Source organism: Mixophyes fleayi, chromosome 3, assembly GCF_038048845.1.
Source record: "Mixophyes fleayi isolate aMixFle1 chromosome 3, aMixFle1.hap1, whole genome shotgun sequence".
Taxonomy (NCBI): Eukaryota; Metazoa; Chordata; class Amphibia; order Anura; family Limnodynastidae; genus Mixophyes; species Mixophyes fleayi.
This window is the reverse complement of record NC_134404.1, coordinates 195226789-195241862: the sequence shown is the minus strand read 5'-3', so window position 1 is coordinate 195241862 and position 15074 is coordinate 195226789. Positions and strand designations below refer to the sequence as shown.

Genomic DNA, 15074 nt, shown 5'->3' with positions numbered 1-15074 from the left:
ACTATCTGCTGACCTGTTCCTTATTTGTACCTGGGACTTATCCGTGCATTTCCCTGTGCATGCTGCCTGGAATATTTCCTCACCTCCTATTTACCTGCATCAGCTGTATATCTGGTAAACTCTGCAAGATATTATGTCATCAACTGTTCCCCAGCAATAAACATTGTTTGTTTTTCACCTATCCATGACTCCTCAGCTGTATTTCTACTCTGATCCGTGACAGTATAACCAGCCTACAAAACAGCTTTGGAGTCAGGTGAAAGTTTTGTTTTATTCTGGGACCTTTTTCTGCAATCAAGTTTTCATTTGTTTTTTGCAACATGTCTGTTTCACCAATCATGGAATTGCCACTGCTACAAACTTTACAGATGGACATTATGTTGCTACGTTCCCAGCTGGCTAAATTTTCTACCTTACTTTTGGACCCACTCAGGAGACTGTCAGATTCTGTCTCTCCTAATTCAGAAGCTGCTGAGCTGTCTCAATCCACCTTCTCTGCTTAAGAACCTGTGCAAACAGCACCTCTTAAAAGTGCTTCTACAAAGTTGCTGTTTTCTATGAACTATGGGGTAACAAATTCCCAGTACACAGGTGGTCCACGCCCCCATCTGACCGAAGAGGAACGGCGGCGCAGGATAACATACAAGTTGTGTCTCTACTGTGCCAGCAATGCACATTTCTTGCAGGACTGTCCTATCCGTAGACCACGTCGGCCTACTGATCCATCCCCTGTTGCTTTCCCTCTGTATTCCAAAATTGGTTATGCTCCACCATTTCTATTCTCTGGGAAGAGACCCAATCTGCCAGCTCCAGCCGCCTGTCCTGAGGCGCCAGCTTCAGCCGCCTGTCCTGAGGCGCCAGCACCAGCCGCCTGTGCCGAGGTGCCAGCCTCTGTCTCCTGTGCCGAGGTGCCAGCCTTTGTCTCCTGTGCCGAGGTGCCAGCCTCTGTCTCCTGTGCCGAGGTGCCAGCCTCTGTCTCCTGTGCCGAGGTGCCAGCCTCTGTCTCCTGTGCCGAGGTGCCAGCTTCTGTCTCCTGTGTCGAGGTCACATCATCTGCCTCCAGCTCTGAGGTCACATCATCTGCCTCCAGCTCTGAGGTCACATCATCTGCCTCCAGCTCTGAGGTCACATCATCTGCCTCCAGCTCTGAGGTCACATCATCTGCCTCCAGCTTGGAGCCTGCTGCCACTGTGTCCGGTCCCGAGCCTCCTGCCACTGTGTCCGGTCTCGAGTCTCCTGCCGCTGTGTCCGGTCCCGAGACTTCAGCCGCTGTCTCCGGTTCCGAGTCTTCAGCCGCTGTCTCCGGTTCCGAGTCTTCAGCCGCTATCTCCGGTTTCCGAGTCTTCAGCCGCTGTCTCCGGTTTCCGAGTCTTCAGCCGCTGTCTCCAGTTCCGAGTCTTCAGCCGCTGTCTCCAGTTCCGAGTCTTCAGCCGCTGTCTCCAGTTCCGAGTCTTCAGCCGCTGTCTCCAGTTCCGAGTCTTCAGCCGCTGTCTCCAGTTCTGAGTCTTCAGCCGCTGTCTCCAGTTCCGAGTCTTCAGCCGCTGTCTCCAGTTCCGAGTCTTCAGCCGCTGTCTCTGTTCCTGAGCTTCAGCCTGCTCCAGAGGGGGCGCTGCCCTTAAAGTCTGCTTCAGAGGGGGCGCTGCCCTTAAAGACTCTTCCAGAGGGGCACTGCCCTTACAGTCTTCTCCAGAGGGGGCGCTTCCCTTACAGTCTTCTCCAGAGGGGGCGCTGCCCTTACAGTCTGCTCCAGAAGAGTTGCCAGTCCATGCGGTCCAGCCCGAGTTGCCAGTCCATGCGGTCCAGCCCGAGTTGTCAGTCCATGCGGTCCAGTCCGAGTTGCCAGTCCATGCGGTCCAGCCCGAGTTGCCAGTCCATGCGGTTCAGCCCGAGTTACCACTTGGTGCTGTCTGCTCTCAGGCTTCTCAAAGTGCTATCTGCCCTCAGGCTTCTCAAAGTGCTGTCTGCCCTCAGGCTTCTCAAAGTGCTGTCTGCCCTCAGGCTTCTCAAAGTGCTGTCTGCCCTCAGGCTTCTCAAAGTGCTGTCTGCCCTCAGGCTTCTCAAAGTGCTGTCTGCCCTCAGGCTTCTCAAAGTGCTGTCCCTGCCAAGCCTGCCGCCCAGTCCGGGCCCGCTGGCAAGCCTTCTGCCCAGTCCGGGCCCGCTGCCCAGCCTCCTGCCCAGTCCGGGCCTGCTGCCAAGTCTGCCGCCCAGTCCGGGCCTGCTGCCAAGCCTGCCGCCCAGTCCGGGCCTGCTGCCAAGTCTGAACCATCTGCTATTATTATTATTATTATTAATTTTTATTTATAGGGCGCCACAAAGTATCCGTAGCGCCGTACAAGGACAACCAAAGGCACAGTACAAGGTGAAACAGCACAGTACAAGTAACGGTAAGCACTATAACTCTGGGGGCTCAGGCACAGCATGAAAGAGAGGGAGGTAGTGGAAAAGTGAGTATAGGCAGGTAACTATGGCCCAAGAGGGTGGGCACGGATGACAGGTTGAGAGTCACTAAGGGGAGCGGAGAGAAGCGAGAGGAGACAGAGGGCAGAGGGACTGAGAGGAGGTGAGCTGAGTAGCTGGATAGCGCAGTTAAAAGTGATGGAAACAGAAGGTAGGAGAGCCCTGCTCAAAGGAGCGAACAATCTAAAGGGAGGGGAAGACAGACAGACACATGGATGAGACGGAGAGACGGGAGAAACAGAGACGGAGTCGAGGAAGGGGGAGAAGGGAAGAAGGGATGAGAAAGAGAGGTAGCCGACCGGTGGGAGTTTAGGCATGAGACTGGAAGGCTTTAAGGAAAAGGTAGGTTTTTAATGTTCGTTTGAAAGAGGACAGATTAGGGGAAGTTCTGATGGAGCGGGGGAGCTTGTTCCAATGGAGGGGAGCGGCGCGGGAGAAGTCTTGGATACGTGCGTGAGAGGAGGTAATCAGAGGGGAAGAGAGGCGACGATCGCTGGACTATCGCAGTGAGCGGGAGGGAGTGTGAATAGAGATAAGGTTAGAGATGTAGGGAGCAGTGGAGTTGGTGAGGGCCTTGTAAGTCAGAGTAAGGAGCTTGAAAAGGATTCTGTAGGGGAAGGGGAGCCAGTGAAGGGCTTGGTAGAGTGGGGATACAGAGGTGGAACGGCGAGAGAGGAAAATAAGCCTAGCAGCAGCGTTAAGTACAGATCTAAGGGGAGCGAGATGAGAGAGGGGGAGGCCGATAAGGAGAAGGTTGCAGTAGTCCAAGCGGGAGATAATCAGAGAGTGGACGAGAGATTTGGTGGCATCCTGGGAGAGGAAGGGCCGAATGCGGGCAATGTTGCGAAGCTGGAAACGGCAGGATTTGGCGAGAGAGTGAATGCTACCGAGTGTGCCAACTCTGAACCATCACCTTTCTTTGAGGGGCATCCTTCCCAATTTAATGCCCCTCTGAGATTTTTTGCCTCACAGATCCCCTCTGTACCAAACCTTGTTAGTAGCCCTAAGAGACAGGTACTATTCCTAATATCCCATTTTAGGGGAGAGGCTTTGGAATGGGCAAACCCATTTATTGAGACCGATCATCCCATCTTATCGGACTTACAATCCTTTTCTGAGGCAGTAATCAGCAAGTTTGTAACTTCTCCCGCTATGCCATCTTGCTGGGCCTCTGCATTGTCAGCAATACCACCTATCTCTCCTGGCCAAGAGATACCATTGTGCTCCTCCCAGTTGGCTCAGGTCTCAATCCCGAGGAAGTCTCGTAAAAGGGGAGGGCGTAAAAAGAAAGGAGGTTCTGCAGTGCTTCAGCTTCCATCTGGCATGGTCTCCTTTGCCTTTCCGCCCATGGATGAGGACTTTTCTGTCAGGCCCCCTATTGTGGACTATGACTCCGACGAATTTAGACATTTTTGGTAATCGGGCGTCTGGAATCCGCACTTAAGGGAGGGGGTACTGTCACGATCTGCCTACAGCTTATGCATTACATGCTGCTTTGCATGGCAGCTCCTGCCTTTTTGTCCTTATTATTATTATTATATTTGTATTGGCAGTACCTCCATTCACCAGAGGTGCTGCTATTGTGCCTTATTGTGTTCATTAGGGGTTAACCTTCATGTTCACCAATTATCCCATGCACCTGGGTGTGGTTTTCCCTTTATATACCTGTCACTCCCAGCACACATGGCTGGTTATTGTTGTCATCCTGATGTCATATCCTGTGGTTTCACCTTGTGATTCTTTCTCCTGCCTTGCTCCTGTGATTGTATGCTGCATTGGGATCTATCTCAGCATACTATCTGCTGACCTGTTCCTTATTTGTACCTGGGACTTATCCGTGCATTTCCCTGTGCATGCTGCCTGGAATATTTCCTCACCTCCTATTTACCTGCATCAGCTGTATATCTGGTAAACTCTGCAAGATATTATGTCATCAACTGTTCCCCAGCAATAAACATTGTTTGTTTTTCACCTATCCATGACTCCTCAGCTGTATTTCTACTCTGATCCGTGACAATTACATATCCAAATGTAAAGTCAAACATATGTGTTGAGGCAGAAAAAAGTTCTTTAGTCCCAAATAAATCTCAGAAAATTCAGCTCCAAAGAGAATCTAAGCTGGTCCCATTGCGTTGACTCTCAGTGATAATATGAAAAAAAGAGAGAGAGAAACAAAAAATTATATATATCAGACGAGTAATGAGAAGATGAATAATCCAAAATGCTTGCAGACTATGATAGAGTTCTTATAATATACAGTCTCTAAAAATTCCCACAATATCACCATGTGAACAGCACTTCATGCTAGTTTGTATAGAAAATAATATCAGGGCAGCCTGCCCCTTCTCATGCGCTTACACTGTGCAATAAAACGTTTGTGTAGTAATCTACGTTGATTTTCCGCTGTTTGGATATAACTTCCTCCAGGTGTTCAAGATCCCTTGCTCAGTGTCCATATATATGTATTAAAACAAAAAGCATAACGAGATCTTGTGCATTACCACAAAAAACACTGGTTTGATATACATCCATAAAAACATCCAAGTAAAGCAGCGAAGACTTTAGTAAAATATAAAATATCCTTCAAAGAAGGTAGCAAGTTTACTTCTACCGGAAAAAATATGGAGTATTCAGCGTTATTCAGTTGTTGAAAAAAACCCGGGTTTAGGCTGATTCACCAAGTCCCCAGTTGGATATGAAACTTGTTTAATCCACTCAATCACAATGCGTTTTGATCTACCTGAGATCACATTATATAGTATGAATCTCATTGTAAACCCACTTGAATATATCGGGAACTGAAAGTACATATATTCAAATGTTCCTATTCTGCACACAATCATTGCCTTACATATTTATTGGCTTTCATTAGGGAACACATCGGTTGCCATGGTAACTTCTATAACTATCCATCTTAGGTAGTGTAGAGGGCGCTCTCAATAGGATATTTCTATATTATATAATTGTTCCAAAATAATAAGGATAGTTGTTCAATATAACAATTTACACCTAATAATAATTCCTTATGATATAGACATTTATTTTGTATAACACCTTCTATAGATTAGAATTAATGTTCCATACATCTAATGTCCACAATTTTGTAAAATTCTAGCTATATCTCATTGTCCTCTAGAGAGATTCCAATGAACTCTACACTTTGTCATCTTTATATACTTACTCAAATCTCAGGAATTATTTAGATATAATACTAACTTTAAACAGTAGATGGCAACAATTTTCTAAGGGTAAAAAGTGAACTGCATCTGCCTTTAAGACTACAGTCATGGGCAAAAGTTTTGAGAATGACACAAATAATATTTTTCTCAAAGTCTGCTGCCTCAGTTTTTATGATGGCAATTTGTATATACTCCAGAATGCCATGAACAGTGATCAGATGAATTGCAATTAAAATCAAAAATTCCCTATTTCCCATGACAATGAACTTTATCCAAAAAACAACATTTCCACTGCATTTCAGCCCTGTCACAAAAGGACCAGTTGACATCAGGTCAGTGATTCTCACGTTAACACAGGTGAGAGTGTTGACGAGGACAAGACTGGAGATCACTCTGTCATGCTGATTGAGTTAGAATAACAGACTGGAAGCTTTAAAAGGTGGGTGGTGCTTGAAATCATTGTTCTTCCTCTGTTAACCATGGTTACCTGCAAGGAAACATGTGCAGTCATCATTGCTTTGCACAAAAAAGGCTTCACAGGCAAGGATATTGCTACTGGTAAGATTGCACCTAAATCAACCATTTATCTTATCATCAAGAACTTCAAGGAGAGAGGTTCAATAGTAGGCGTCAGGGTGCCCAAGAACGTCCAGCAAGCGCCAGAACCATCTCCTAAAGTTGATTCAGCTGGAGGATCGGGGCACCACCAGTGCAGAACTTGCTCAGTAATGGCAGCAGGCAGGTATGAGTGCATCTGCACGCACAGTGAGGTGAAGAGTTTTGGAGGATGGCCTGGTGTCAAGAAGGCCAGCAAAGAAGTCACTTCTCTCCAGGAAAAGCATCAGGGACAGACTGATATTCTGCAAAAGGTAAAGGGATTGGACTGCTGAGGACTGGAGTAAAGTCAACAATAAAGCATCTGAGGAGACCATTCATGTGTGGGGTTGCTTCTCAGCCAAGGGAGTGGGCTCACTCACAATTTTGCCTAAGAACACAGCCATGAGTTAAGAATGGTACCAAAACATCCTCCAAGAGCAACTTCTCCCAACTATCCAAGAACAGTTTGGTGATGAACAATGACTTTTCCAGCATGACGGAGCACCTTGCCATAAGACAAAAATAATAACTAAGTGGTTCGGGGATCAAAACATCGAAATTTTGTGCCCATGGCCATGAAATTCCACAGAGCTTAATCGCATTGAGAACTTGTGGCCAATCCTCAAGAGGCAGATGGACAAACAAAAACCCACAAATTCTGACAAACTCCAAGCATTGATTAGGCAAGAATGGACATGTTGAGGTTTAGGTAGCATTGGGACATCCATGTGGAGATAGCAGAAAGACAGTTGGTTACACAAGATACTACAGAAGGCAAGAGGTCGGGGGAAGAGATAAAGATTTGGGTGTCATCAGCGTAGAGGTGGTATTGAAGGCTGAATGAGTGAATTATTGCCCCAAGAGAAGAGGTGTACATTGAAAAAAGTAAAGGGCCAGGAACAGAGCCTTGTGGGACCCCAACAGATAATGGGAGTGGAGGGCGGTAGTTAGAGAGAGAGGTTGGATCAAGAGATGGTTTCTTTAGAATAGGTGAGATGAGCACATGTTTAAGGAGGATGGAAATGTGCCAGTGGAGAGAGACAGGTTGAAGAGGTGAGTTAGAGGTGGGCATGCAGTGGAGGATAGGGAGCGAGAAGTTGGGAGGGAATAGGGTCGAGTGGACACGTTATAGTGTGAGATGATAAAATTAGTGCAGAGACTTTGTCTTCAGTTACTGGAGAGAATGAATTAAGGATGGATTGGGGAATGTAGGTAAAGGTGGGTGGAGTGAGTGTAATTTGTCATGAAGAAATATCTTGTCGAATGGTGACAATTTTGTCTTTGAAATAGGTGGCAAAATCATGGGCATTGAGAGAGGAAGGAGGAGGAGTTGCAGGTGGGCAGAGAAGTGAGTTGAAAATTGCAAAGAGGCAATGTGGGTTAGAAGACTGGGTGGATATTAGAGATTTGAAGAATGTTTGTTTGGCAATTGAAAGGATAGTGCCGTAAGATGAAAGGATGAATTTATAATGGAGGAAATCAGGATAGGAATGAGATTTCCTCCAGTGGCGCTTTGCAGTGCGGGAACACTTTTGGAGGTAGCCGGTCTGTTTGTTGGGCCATGGCTGGGGTTTGAATTGTCAAAGAGTCCTGACATATGTGTAGTAGCTGGAGCTGCATTTTCTAGGGCTGAAGTGAGTGTTTTGTTATAGAAAAAGGTAGCCTTATAAGGACAGGTCAATGCAGTTATTGAAGAAAATTGTCATTTTAGTGAAAATGAGAATTGGATTGGGTTAAGAGTACTTAGGTTACTTTGTATATGTGTGTATTTGGGTGCAGGGGGAAGGGCATGAGGTAAGGTGAGGCTGAAGGAAAGGAGGCTGTGGTCGGAGAGTGGGAAGGCTAAATTGGAGAAATTAGAGATGGAGCAGTAGCGGGAGAAGACAAGGTCAAGGGAGTGCCCATCACAGTGGGTGGGAGATGAGGTCCATTGGGAGAGACCAAAGGAGAAAGTAAGTGAAAGAAGTTTAGTGGCAGAAGAGACATTGGGATTATCAATGGGAATGTTGAAATCACCTAGTATGACTGTAGGCAGTTCAAAGGATAGGAAATAAGTGAGCCAGGAAACAAAGTTGTCAAGGAGTTGGAAAACTGGACCTAGGGGGCGATAAATGACAGAAACACAAAGGTGGAGTGGATAAAATAGACGGATAGTGTGGACTTCAAAGGAAGACAGTGAGAGGGAGGGTTCAGAGGGTATGACTTGGAAGGTGCAGCTTGGAGAGAGCAGAATACCTACTCCACCACCTTGACTGTTTCTGGATCTGGGAGTGTGGCTGAGGGAGAGTCCCCCGTAGGAGAGAGCTACAGGGGATGTAGTATCAAAGGAGGTGAGCCAAGTTTCTGTAATGACAAGGAGGTTCAGGATTTAGAAATTAATAGATCATGGATGGCTATAAGTTTGTTGCAAACAGATCTGGCATTCCATAGAGCACAGGAGAAGAGAAGAGAGGGTAGTGGAGATATGTGGATAAGTTTGGTGGGATTGGAAGCACTGGATTAATGGAAAGGTTTGGGGTGGAGCGAGGAGCGTGAGCAGATAATGGGGATTGTACGGGGCCCAGGGTTAGGCGAGATATCACCAGCAGCCATGAGAAGGAGCAGGGTAAGAAAGAGGACATGCGAGGAGGATTTGTAGGTGTGAGGTTTATTTCTGTTAATGTAGGCTGGTGAGTGTGGTGTGCAGGAGACAAAACAGTTCATGTGTACAGACTAGCAAGGAGGAAGTTGTGAAGGGGAAATCATAATCAGGGAGGGAGGAATAGGATGATGGAGTAAGAAAAGGAGTTTGGAGAGAAGTATGGTGACAGTAAATGGAAGAGACTATAATTTGAGTAGGTGCATGATGGAGAGATGTGAATGAATGTGTATTAGTTAGGGTAGGTAATGAGAGAGTAGAAAGTAACAATTAATCCAAATTGTGTGGGGTAATGGAAGAGGTGAAGCATACTTTACCACCCCCTGGCTGGTGTTAATAGAGTAGGCAGATTTTTCCGCTCTGACACGACGAGATCCAGGAGGATGCTGACAGTTGGGTGCAGAGGGTCCAGCAGTCAAACAGAGATGGTAACAGCAAACACAACTGAGTTCAGTGAGCAGCTGAACAGATGTTGAAACAGCAATGACAGTTGAGCTCTGTGGGTCCCACAGCTGAACAGAGATGGTAGTTCTGGAGATCCTAAAACAGCCTTGTTTGTCAGTATGAAGCCGATCCTCAGTGCTGTTGTGACGTTTCCAACAGTATTTAGAAATATCCAAAGAGTTATATTTGTGAGAATAAGGATAAGTAGGAGCTTGGACTAAGAGCTGAGCCAGTGTACAGCTTACTCCAACTGCCGGCCGTATGCCATATTACTAATGTGTTGCAAATATATGTTTAATCTCACTTTAATAGTAATTTATTGCACATTTTTACTATTTAATCAATCCTGACACATGTATATGTCTACCCAGCTCTGCGCAGCACTCACTGAACCCTAGAACCACTATCACGAGCCACTATCAGTTCGCTTCCTCTGCTGGTGTACAGGCTGTCACGGCAACACCAGGGACGTCTCATCCTCCTACCTCATCCTGGCTCGGACTCTCTCTGCACAACGCCGCGCCCCAGCATTAGGGGAGAGCCAGGTGCACGCATAAAAGTAATTTAACTAATTATTTTTCGTTATTAGCATCCTGGGGCTAATCTCTCTGCCACACTGTGATTGGCCAGTTTAAGTATTTAAGGCAGGGAGGCCTTAACCTCCCTGCCAGTTATAAAGGTCCATGCTGTGGATTGATGACCTGCTTTGTTTAGTCCTCTAACTTCTGATTGAATTCTGTGTATGACCCTTGACCTGTTTTGGACTCCGATTGTATGCTGACTGCCCTGACTGCCCTTATCTTCTTGTCAGGCACAGTCCCAGCATGCACAGTAGGTGCCAGGCACGGCTGCCTTCCCTCAGTGTTAGCGCATCCCATTGCTACATAACAGGATGCTTTCTGTCTTCAGGGCCTGGCTTGTGGGTGCATGCGCAGTAATTCCGCGTCTCCATTGCTCTGCAATGGGACACTTGACTTTCCTCTCTGCCGGCGGTCAGCTGTTTCCACTGCCCTAATCAGGAGCCATATAACATTATTTAATGCAGGCTCTGGCACCACTATGGCACCAGAGTACCTAGGTCTTCCTGTGCTGCAGCTCTCCTGCTTCTGTTCTAGCATTCTGACTGACCTCTTGGATTCTGACCCGGCTTTACCTAACTCTGCTTCTGGTATTCCCTTTGGCCTGTATATTTTTCTGGTTTGACCCTCGGCTTCCTGACACTGTTTCTGCCTGGACCTCTGGTACTTAGTTTGCCTGCACGGTTTGACCTTGGCCTGTACGACAACATCTGTTCACCACCTACTTCGCTTGTGACTAACTTGGAGGTCCACGATCTGCACGTCTCTTGCAGCAATCCCCAAACTCCCTTGCGGGGGCCCCCTGGAGAAGACCAGAGGTGTGTTAGACTCTGCACCTCCTAGCTTAGCGGCACCAATAACAGCAATTAAACCTTCAATTCAAGCAAACTCACGACACCTCTGTCTTGTTATTCGGATATTCTTGCTCGCTGCAAGCCCTGACCTTAAGCCTGTTTCTGACCACATTATCTGCTATGGACCTCTGAACTCGGCTTACTCCGGTCTACCTGCTATCATCCTGTTTCCTGCCTCCTTTTTCCAGCTGCACTACTGCCGCAAAGGATAAACCTTTACTACGCTAGAACTTAATACCTAGGGCATCTAAGATCTGCGATCGCATAAAGCTCTATGGTAAAGCCGTCTGATAAAGGTGAAGACCATCAGTTTTAAACATTTATCCTGGTAACTGTGAGCACTAACAGTCACCTTCTAAGATCTCAGAGTAGATTGTCTTTTGGATGCAGCTTACTTCCCTACAGAATGATGTCCCCACTTGGCTACCTGCAAGACAAGTACTGTCTTGAAGAATTGCACTTGAACACATCATGTCTCAAACATTGGTACTTGAGCCTGGCTCAAAAGGAACAACATCTCTACCACATTGTGTCTCCACAATGATGCACATAAATTAGTAAATCTGGTGTGAGGGGAGATTCTGGGCACCTGCAATGCCCTTTATACTTCTTATGATATTGTTACGATGCGCGGTAGTCCGCATCTCGCTCATGGCAACAGCCGGGATGTCACTTCCTCCTTCCTCGTCCATGCCGTCACTATGACAACGGGATGCTCTCTGTAACACTGCTGCATCCTGGCATCAGGGGACAGCAGTGTGCGTGCATGAAAGTTAATTAAGCAATTGATTATTCATAATTAGCCTCCTGTGGTTAATCCCTCTCAGGTTTATGATTGGCCAGTTTAAGTATTTAAAGCAGGGAGGGATTAGCCTCCCTGACGGTTATAGTGTCCTATGCCCTGCGGGTGGGGTACGTTTTAACGGTGCAGAAAATTCCGACACCGAGGACACCTACAATAAAAATCCGAATGTGTAAAAAAAGATTTGAATTTAACCAGACTTACCTTCAAAATCAACATGTTACATGCCGGACATGTGTGTATCAGAATAACTTGCGGAAAACGTGGTGCTGCGATTGTAGATGTAGAGCGTCGTTTTGGAGGTAAGTCTTGTTAAATTCAAATTGTTTTTTTAACACATTCTTCTTGTTCTCGTGTCCTCGGTGTCGGAATGGGGGTAAACGTGAAAACGATTACCACTGTGTCCTGCATGTGTTGCTGACCTGCTCTGAGACTATCCTTGCTATTCCTGTGGATACTCTACTAAACTTTTGTTTGACCCTCTGCCTGTTTCCAGACTTTGCTTGTGTTTCTGATTTCTGTGACCTCTGGCTTGTACCTCAGACTTCCCTGCTCGCTGCCAGCAACGACCCTTCCACCTGTTTCTGACTTCTCTGCCTGCTGCGGACCCCTGACCCCGGCCTACCTTTGACTATCTGCTCCTATCTTGGCTACCGCCTCCTATTCACCAGCTGCAGTATTGCATATAAGCTTCCACTACACAAAAGCTTAAGACCTGGGGGCATCCAAGTACCTGTGAGCACATAAAGCTCTATGGGCTGCTGTTATAGGTAAAGACCTCTGTCTCCTTTTCTGCACGTTTATATCAATAGCCACGAGCCATAACAGAAATATGATGTATTTTGTTCACACTTTCTAAATAGGAGTATCTGCAGTACCTTAGTAATGCTCTGTAGACGGGTGGGGTACGAGTCGCCGAGGACATTAACACCGACACAGAGCACACCTACAAGAAAAAAACGATTTAATGAAAAAATGACCGGTATATTGACAGACTTACCTTAAAAACGACTGTGCACATCTCCGATGGCAGCAGAAGGCTGACAGGACCTCCTTCCGACTGTCCAGCTCTCCGGCAGTACTGTGTGATGTCAGTGCGCCCTTCATGCCTTTAAAGCAGCAATGTTGGGACCCTGTTTAAACAGTGTCCCTGCAGGGTCACGACATTGCCTCGTTTTTAAGGTAAGTGTCAATATACCTGTCATTTTTTCATTTAATAGTTTTTTTCTTGTAGGTGTGCTCTGTGTCTGTGCTATCATTACCGGCTAAGCGATTACCTCCACTGTAGACACATTGGTATCATAGGAAATCACTCTTCTGCCATGTCAGACTTTGGATAGCCAAGTAAAATTGACATATACAATTTTTCCTGTAACATCCATTTCTATTTTATATATAACATAAAAAATATATGTGTGATACAAGTGTTACATCTATTTTGTCTAGTCATCAACTATTTTTCATTGTACAAAATACACAAACTGCCAATGATAACAATAGAGAAGAAACATAACAGAAATTGTTAGGCTAGTATATTTTCTTAGAAATACTGCCAACAATTTAAACACACAATTAAACTTTTTTGGGGTAGAAATATGTTGTTTGTAGAGAGTATAGGGGATATTTCCAAATATGTTGCATGGTTTTCTCATTATTATTCTTAAACAATGTTAGTTGTGTAAATAATAATAAACTCACCTGATTTTGGAAATGTAATCATGAACACATCATCATCTCTTATTTTAAAATCCTGCAATGAGTCTACGAACTCTTTTTCCATCAGTTCCTTAAAAAAGCAAAATCCTTTATATCTATAAAGATTTGAATCACGCAACACCGGAGTAACCGTGTCCATGTTTAAGCAGTGCTTCCTGTAAAAAAAAGCAAAAGTAAAATAGTGAGGGGGGAGATTGGTGTATATAAGAATAAATAAATGCCACAAAACTAAATAACTTTAGCATTTTATACGCTTTAAGCATACCTTACTCCAATGTACACAATTGGCGCACTATGCAGCCGGCAAGTAGCTAAATTATCATACACCGCAAATTGCATCATTTTCACAGATGCATTTTCCGCCAATGTTTTTGGAGTAAATTGCGTCCAACTCTACATGAGGCCCACAATGTCACAAATATCAAGATCTGTCAATATATATATTTTGAATAGTATTTGTAAATATTATCAGTAGGTCTTTCATATAAAAGCAAATGTATCATTTAAGTTTAGTGGTCCTTTAACACATTTGATTGGGTATAGAGATAGTATTTTTCCTGTGTATTTAATTTTCATTTTTGTTTGTTAGTACTGTTTAAAAAACATTAACCCGAATGATGGGTAATAAAACAGGTTAAGGAATACATTTAACTATTATTACACATGGTAGTAAGGAAATGTCTTGCTACCCTCTTGTCTGCAGCCCTGTCCTAAATGAGGGTCCTGAGGCTGTACATTAGAAGTCGCGCCTCCTGTATATATTTGAGTTTCAGCATTTCTACTCTAAACAATTGTCTGATTACAGGTCACAAGACTCACAATACTAGAATCGTGTTTTTTTTTAAAGCCCTTTCGCTTAATTATTAGCTTTACATCATGGACATTGAACCTGCAGTGTAAAGTTTACTTTCTCAAATAAACATGTATTTATGTAGAATAGTGCCAATACAGACTTTGCCAAGAGCTCAATGTCTGTTTTGTTAGGCAAACATATTCAAGTAAACAAAAGAAATACATATATATATATATATAGGCATGATTAAGCAGTGCTTTCAAATTACTTTGAATTAGTTTGAAACTAGGTTATAAGAGTTATCTTTTACCTTTTGCAGCTACCTTTCTGCTCTTAGTTTTCAGTCTGATATGGCCACAGACTATTGCACAGAAGTACATTCCATTCGTTTCTAACAGAAGATTATCGGGAACTTTGCCAACCTATTACAACACTGCCAAGGACAACCCCTTTCCCACCATTTCTATAGCCTCTTTTTTTTTTTCTTATATTATTAACTAGTGAGTTTCCATGAAATTGAAAAGGCAGCATGTATTAAGGGAAAACAATACATTGTAGCTTGCAGGGATCAGTGATCAAAGTGGTCTGGTTTACAGTGGTATGTCATACTGTCTCTTTTCCTACTGCTTTCATTGTAAAACTAACACATTCCATTCATTTACATTTTCCCTACTGCCTTTGCTATATATCCAAATCAACCACTGGTAGGTAATATAATGTATTGTTTTATACTGTTATAAATATTTGCATATTTATTATTTGAAAGGAATATCATAGTGAAAAAAGGCTTTTTATTTTTCAGCAAGCAATTAGGAAAATCCAACAAACATAAATTAAGTACAGCAAGGTTGTGTACACATGTCTATACAAGTGTAACATGCCCCCTGGAGATGCGAGCTAATGAGACTTGGGCGCATCACTACACTTCTTAGGAGGCCGTATCTTTTGTGGCCACTTGTAAAGATACGCAGAGAGGTTGATTACACCAGCAGCACTATCTACTCTCTTCTGATTGG

General features: G+C 44.7%; 1 protein-coding gene across 4 annotated transcripts in view; it reads right to left on the bottom strand.

Annotated features, from left to right (window-relative positions):
- The window catches only part of LOC142144306 (amine sulfotransferase-like), a 31794-nt gene extending 17354 nt beyond the window's left edge, over window positions 1-14440 (bottom strand). For 2 of the 4 annotated variants that reach the window (XM_075202967.1, XM_075202970.1), the window contains exons 1-2: window positions 13531-13707; window positions 13248-13420 (exon numbers count right to left, since the gene is read on the bottom strand). In XM_075202967.1, coding sequence (XP_075059068.1) covers window positions 13248-13420; window positions 13531-13607 — 250 coding nt within the window. In that variant the 5' untranslated portion in view covers window positions 13608-13707. Of the gene's footprint in view, window positions 1-13247; window positions 13421-13530; window positions 13708-13954; window positions 14014-14368 lie in introns of those variants that run through there. The other 2 variants (XM_075202968.1, XM_075202969.1) reach the window with 2 other exon arrangements.
- Window positions 14441-15074: the final 634 nt, after the last annotated feature.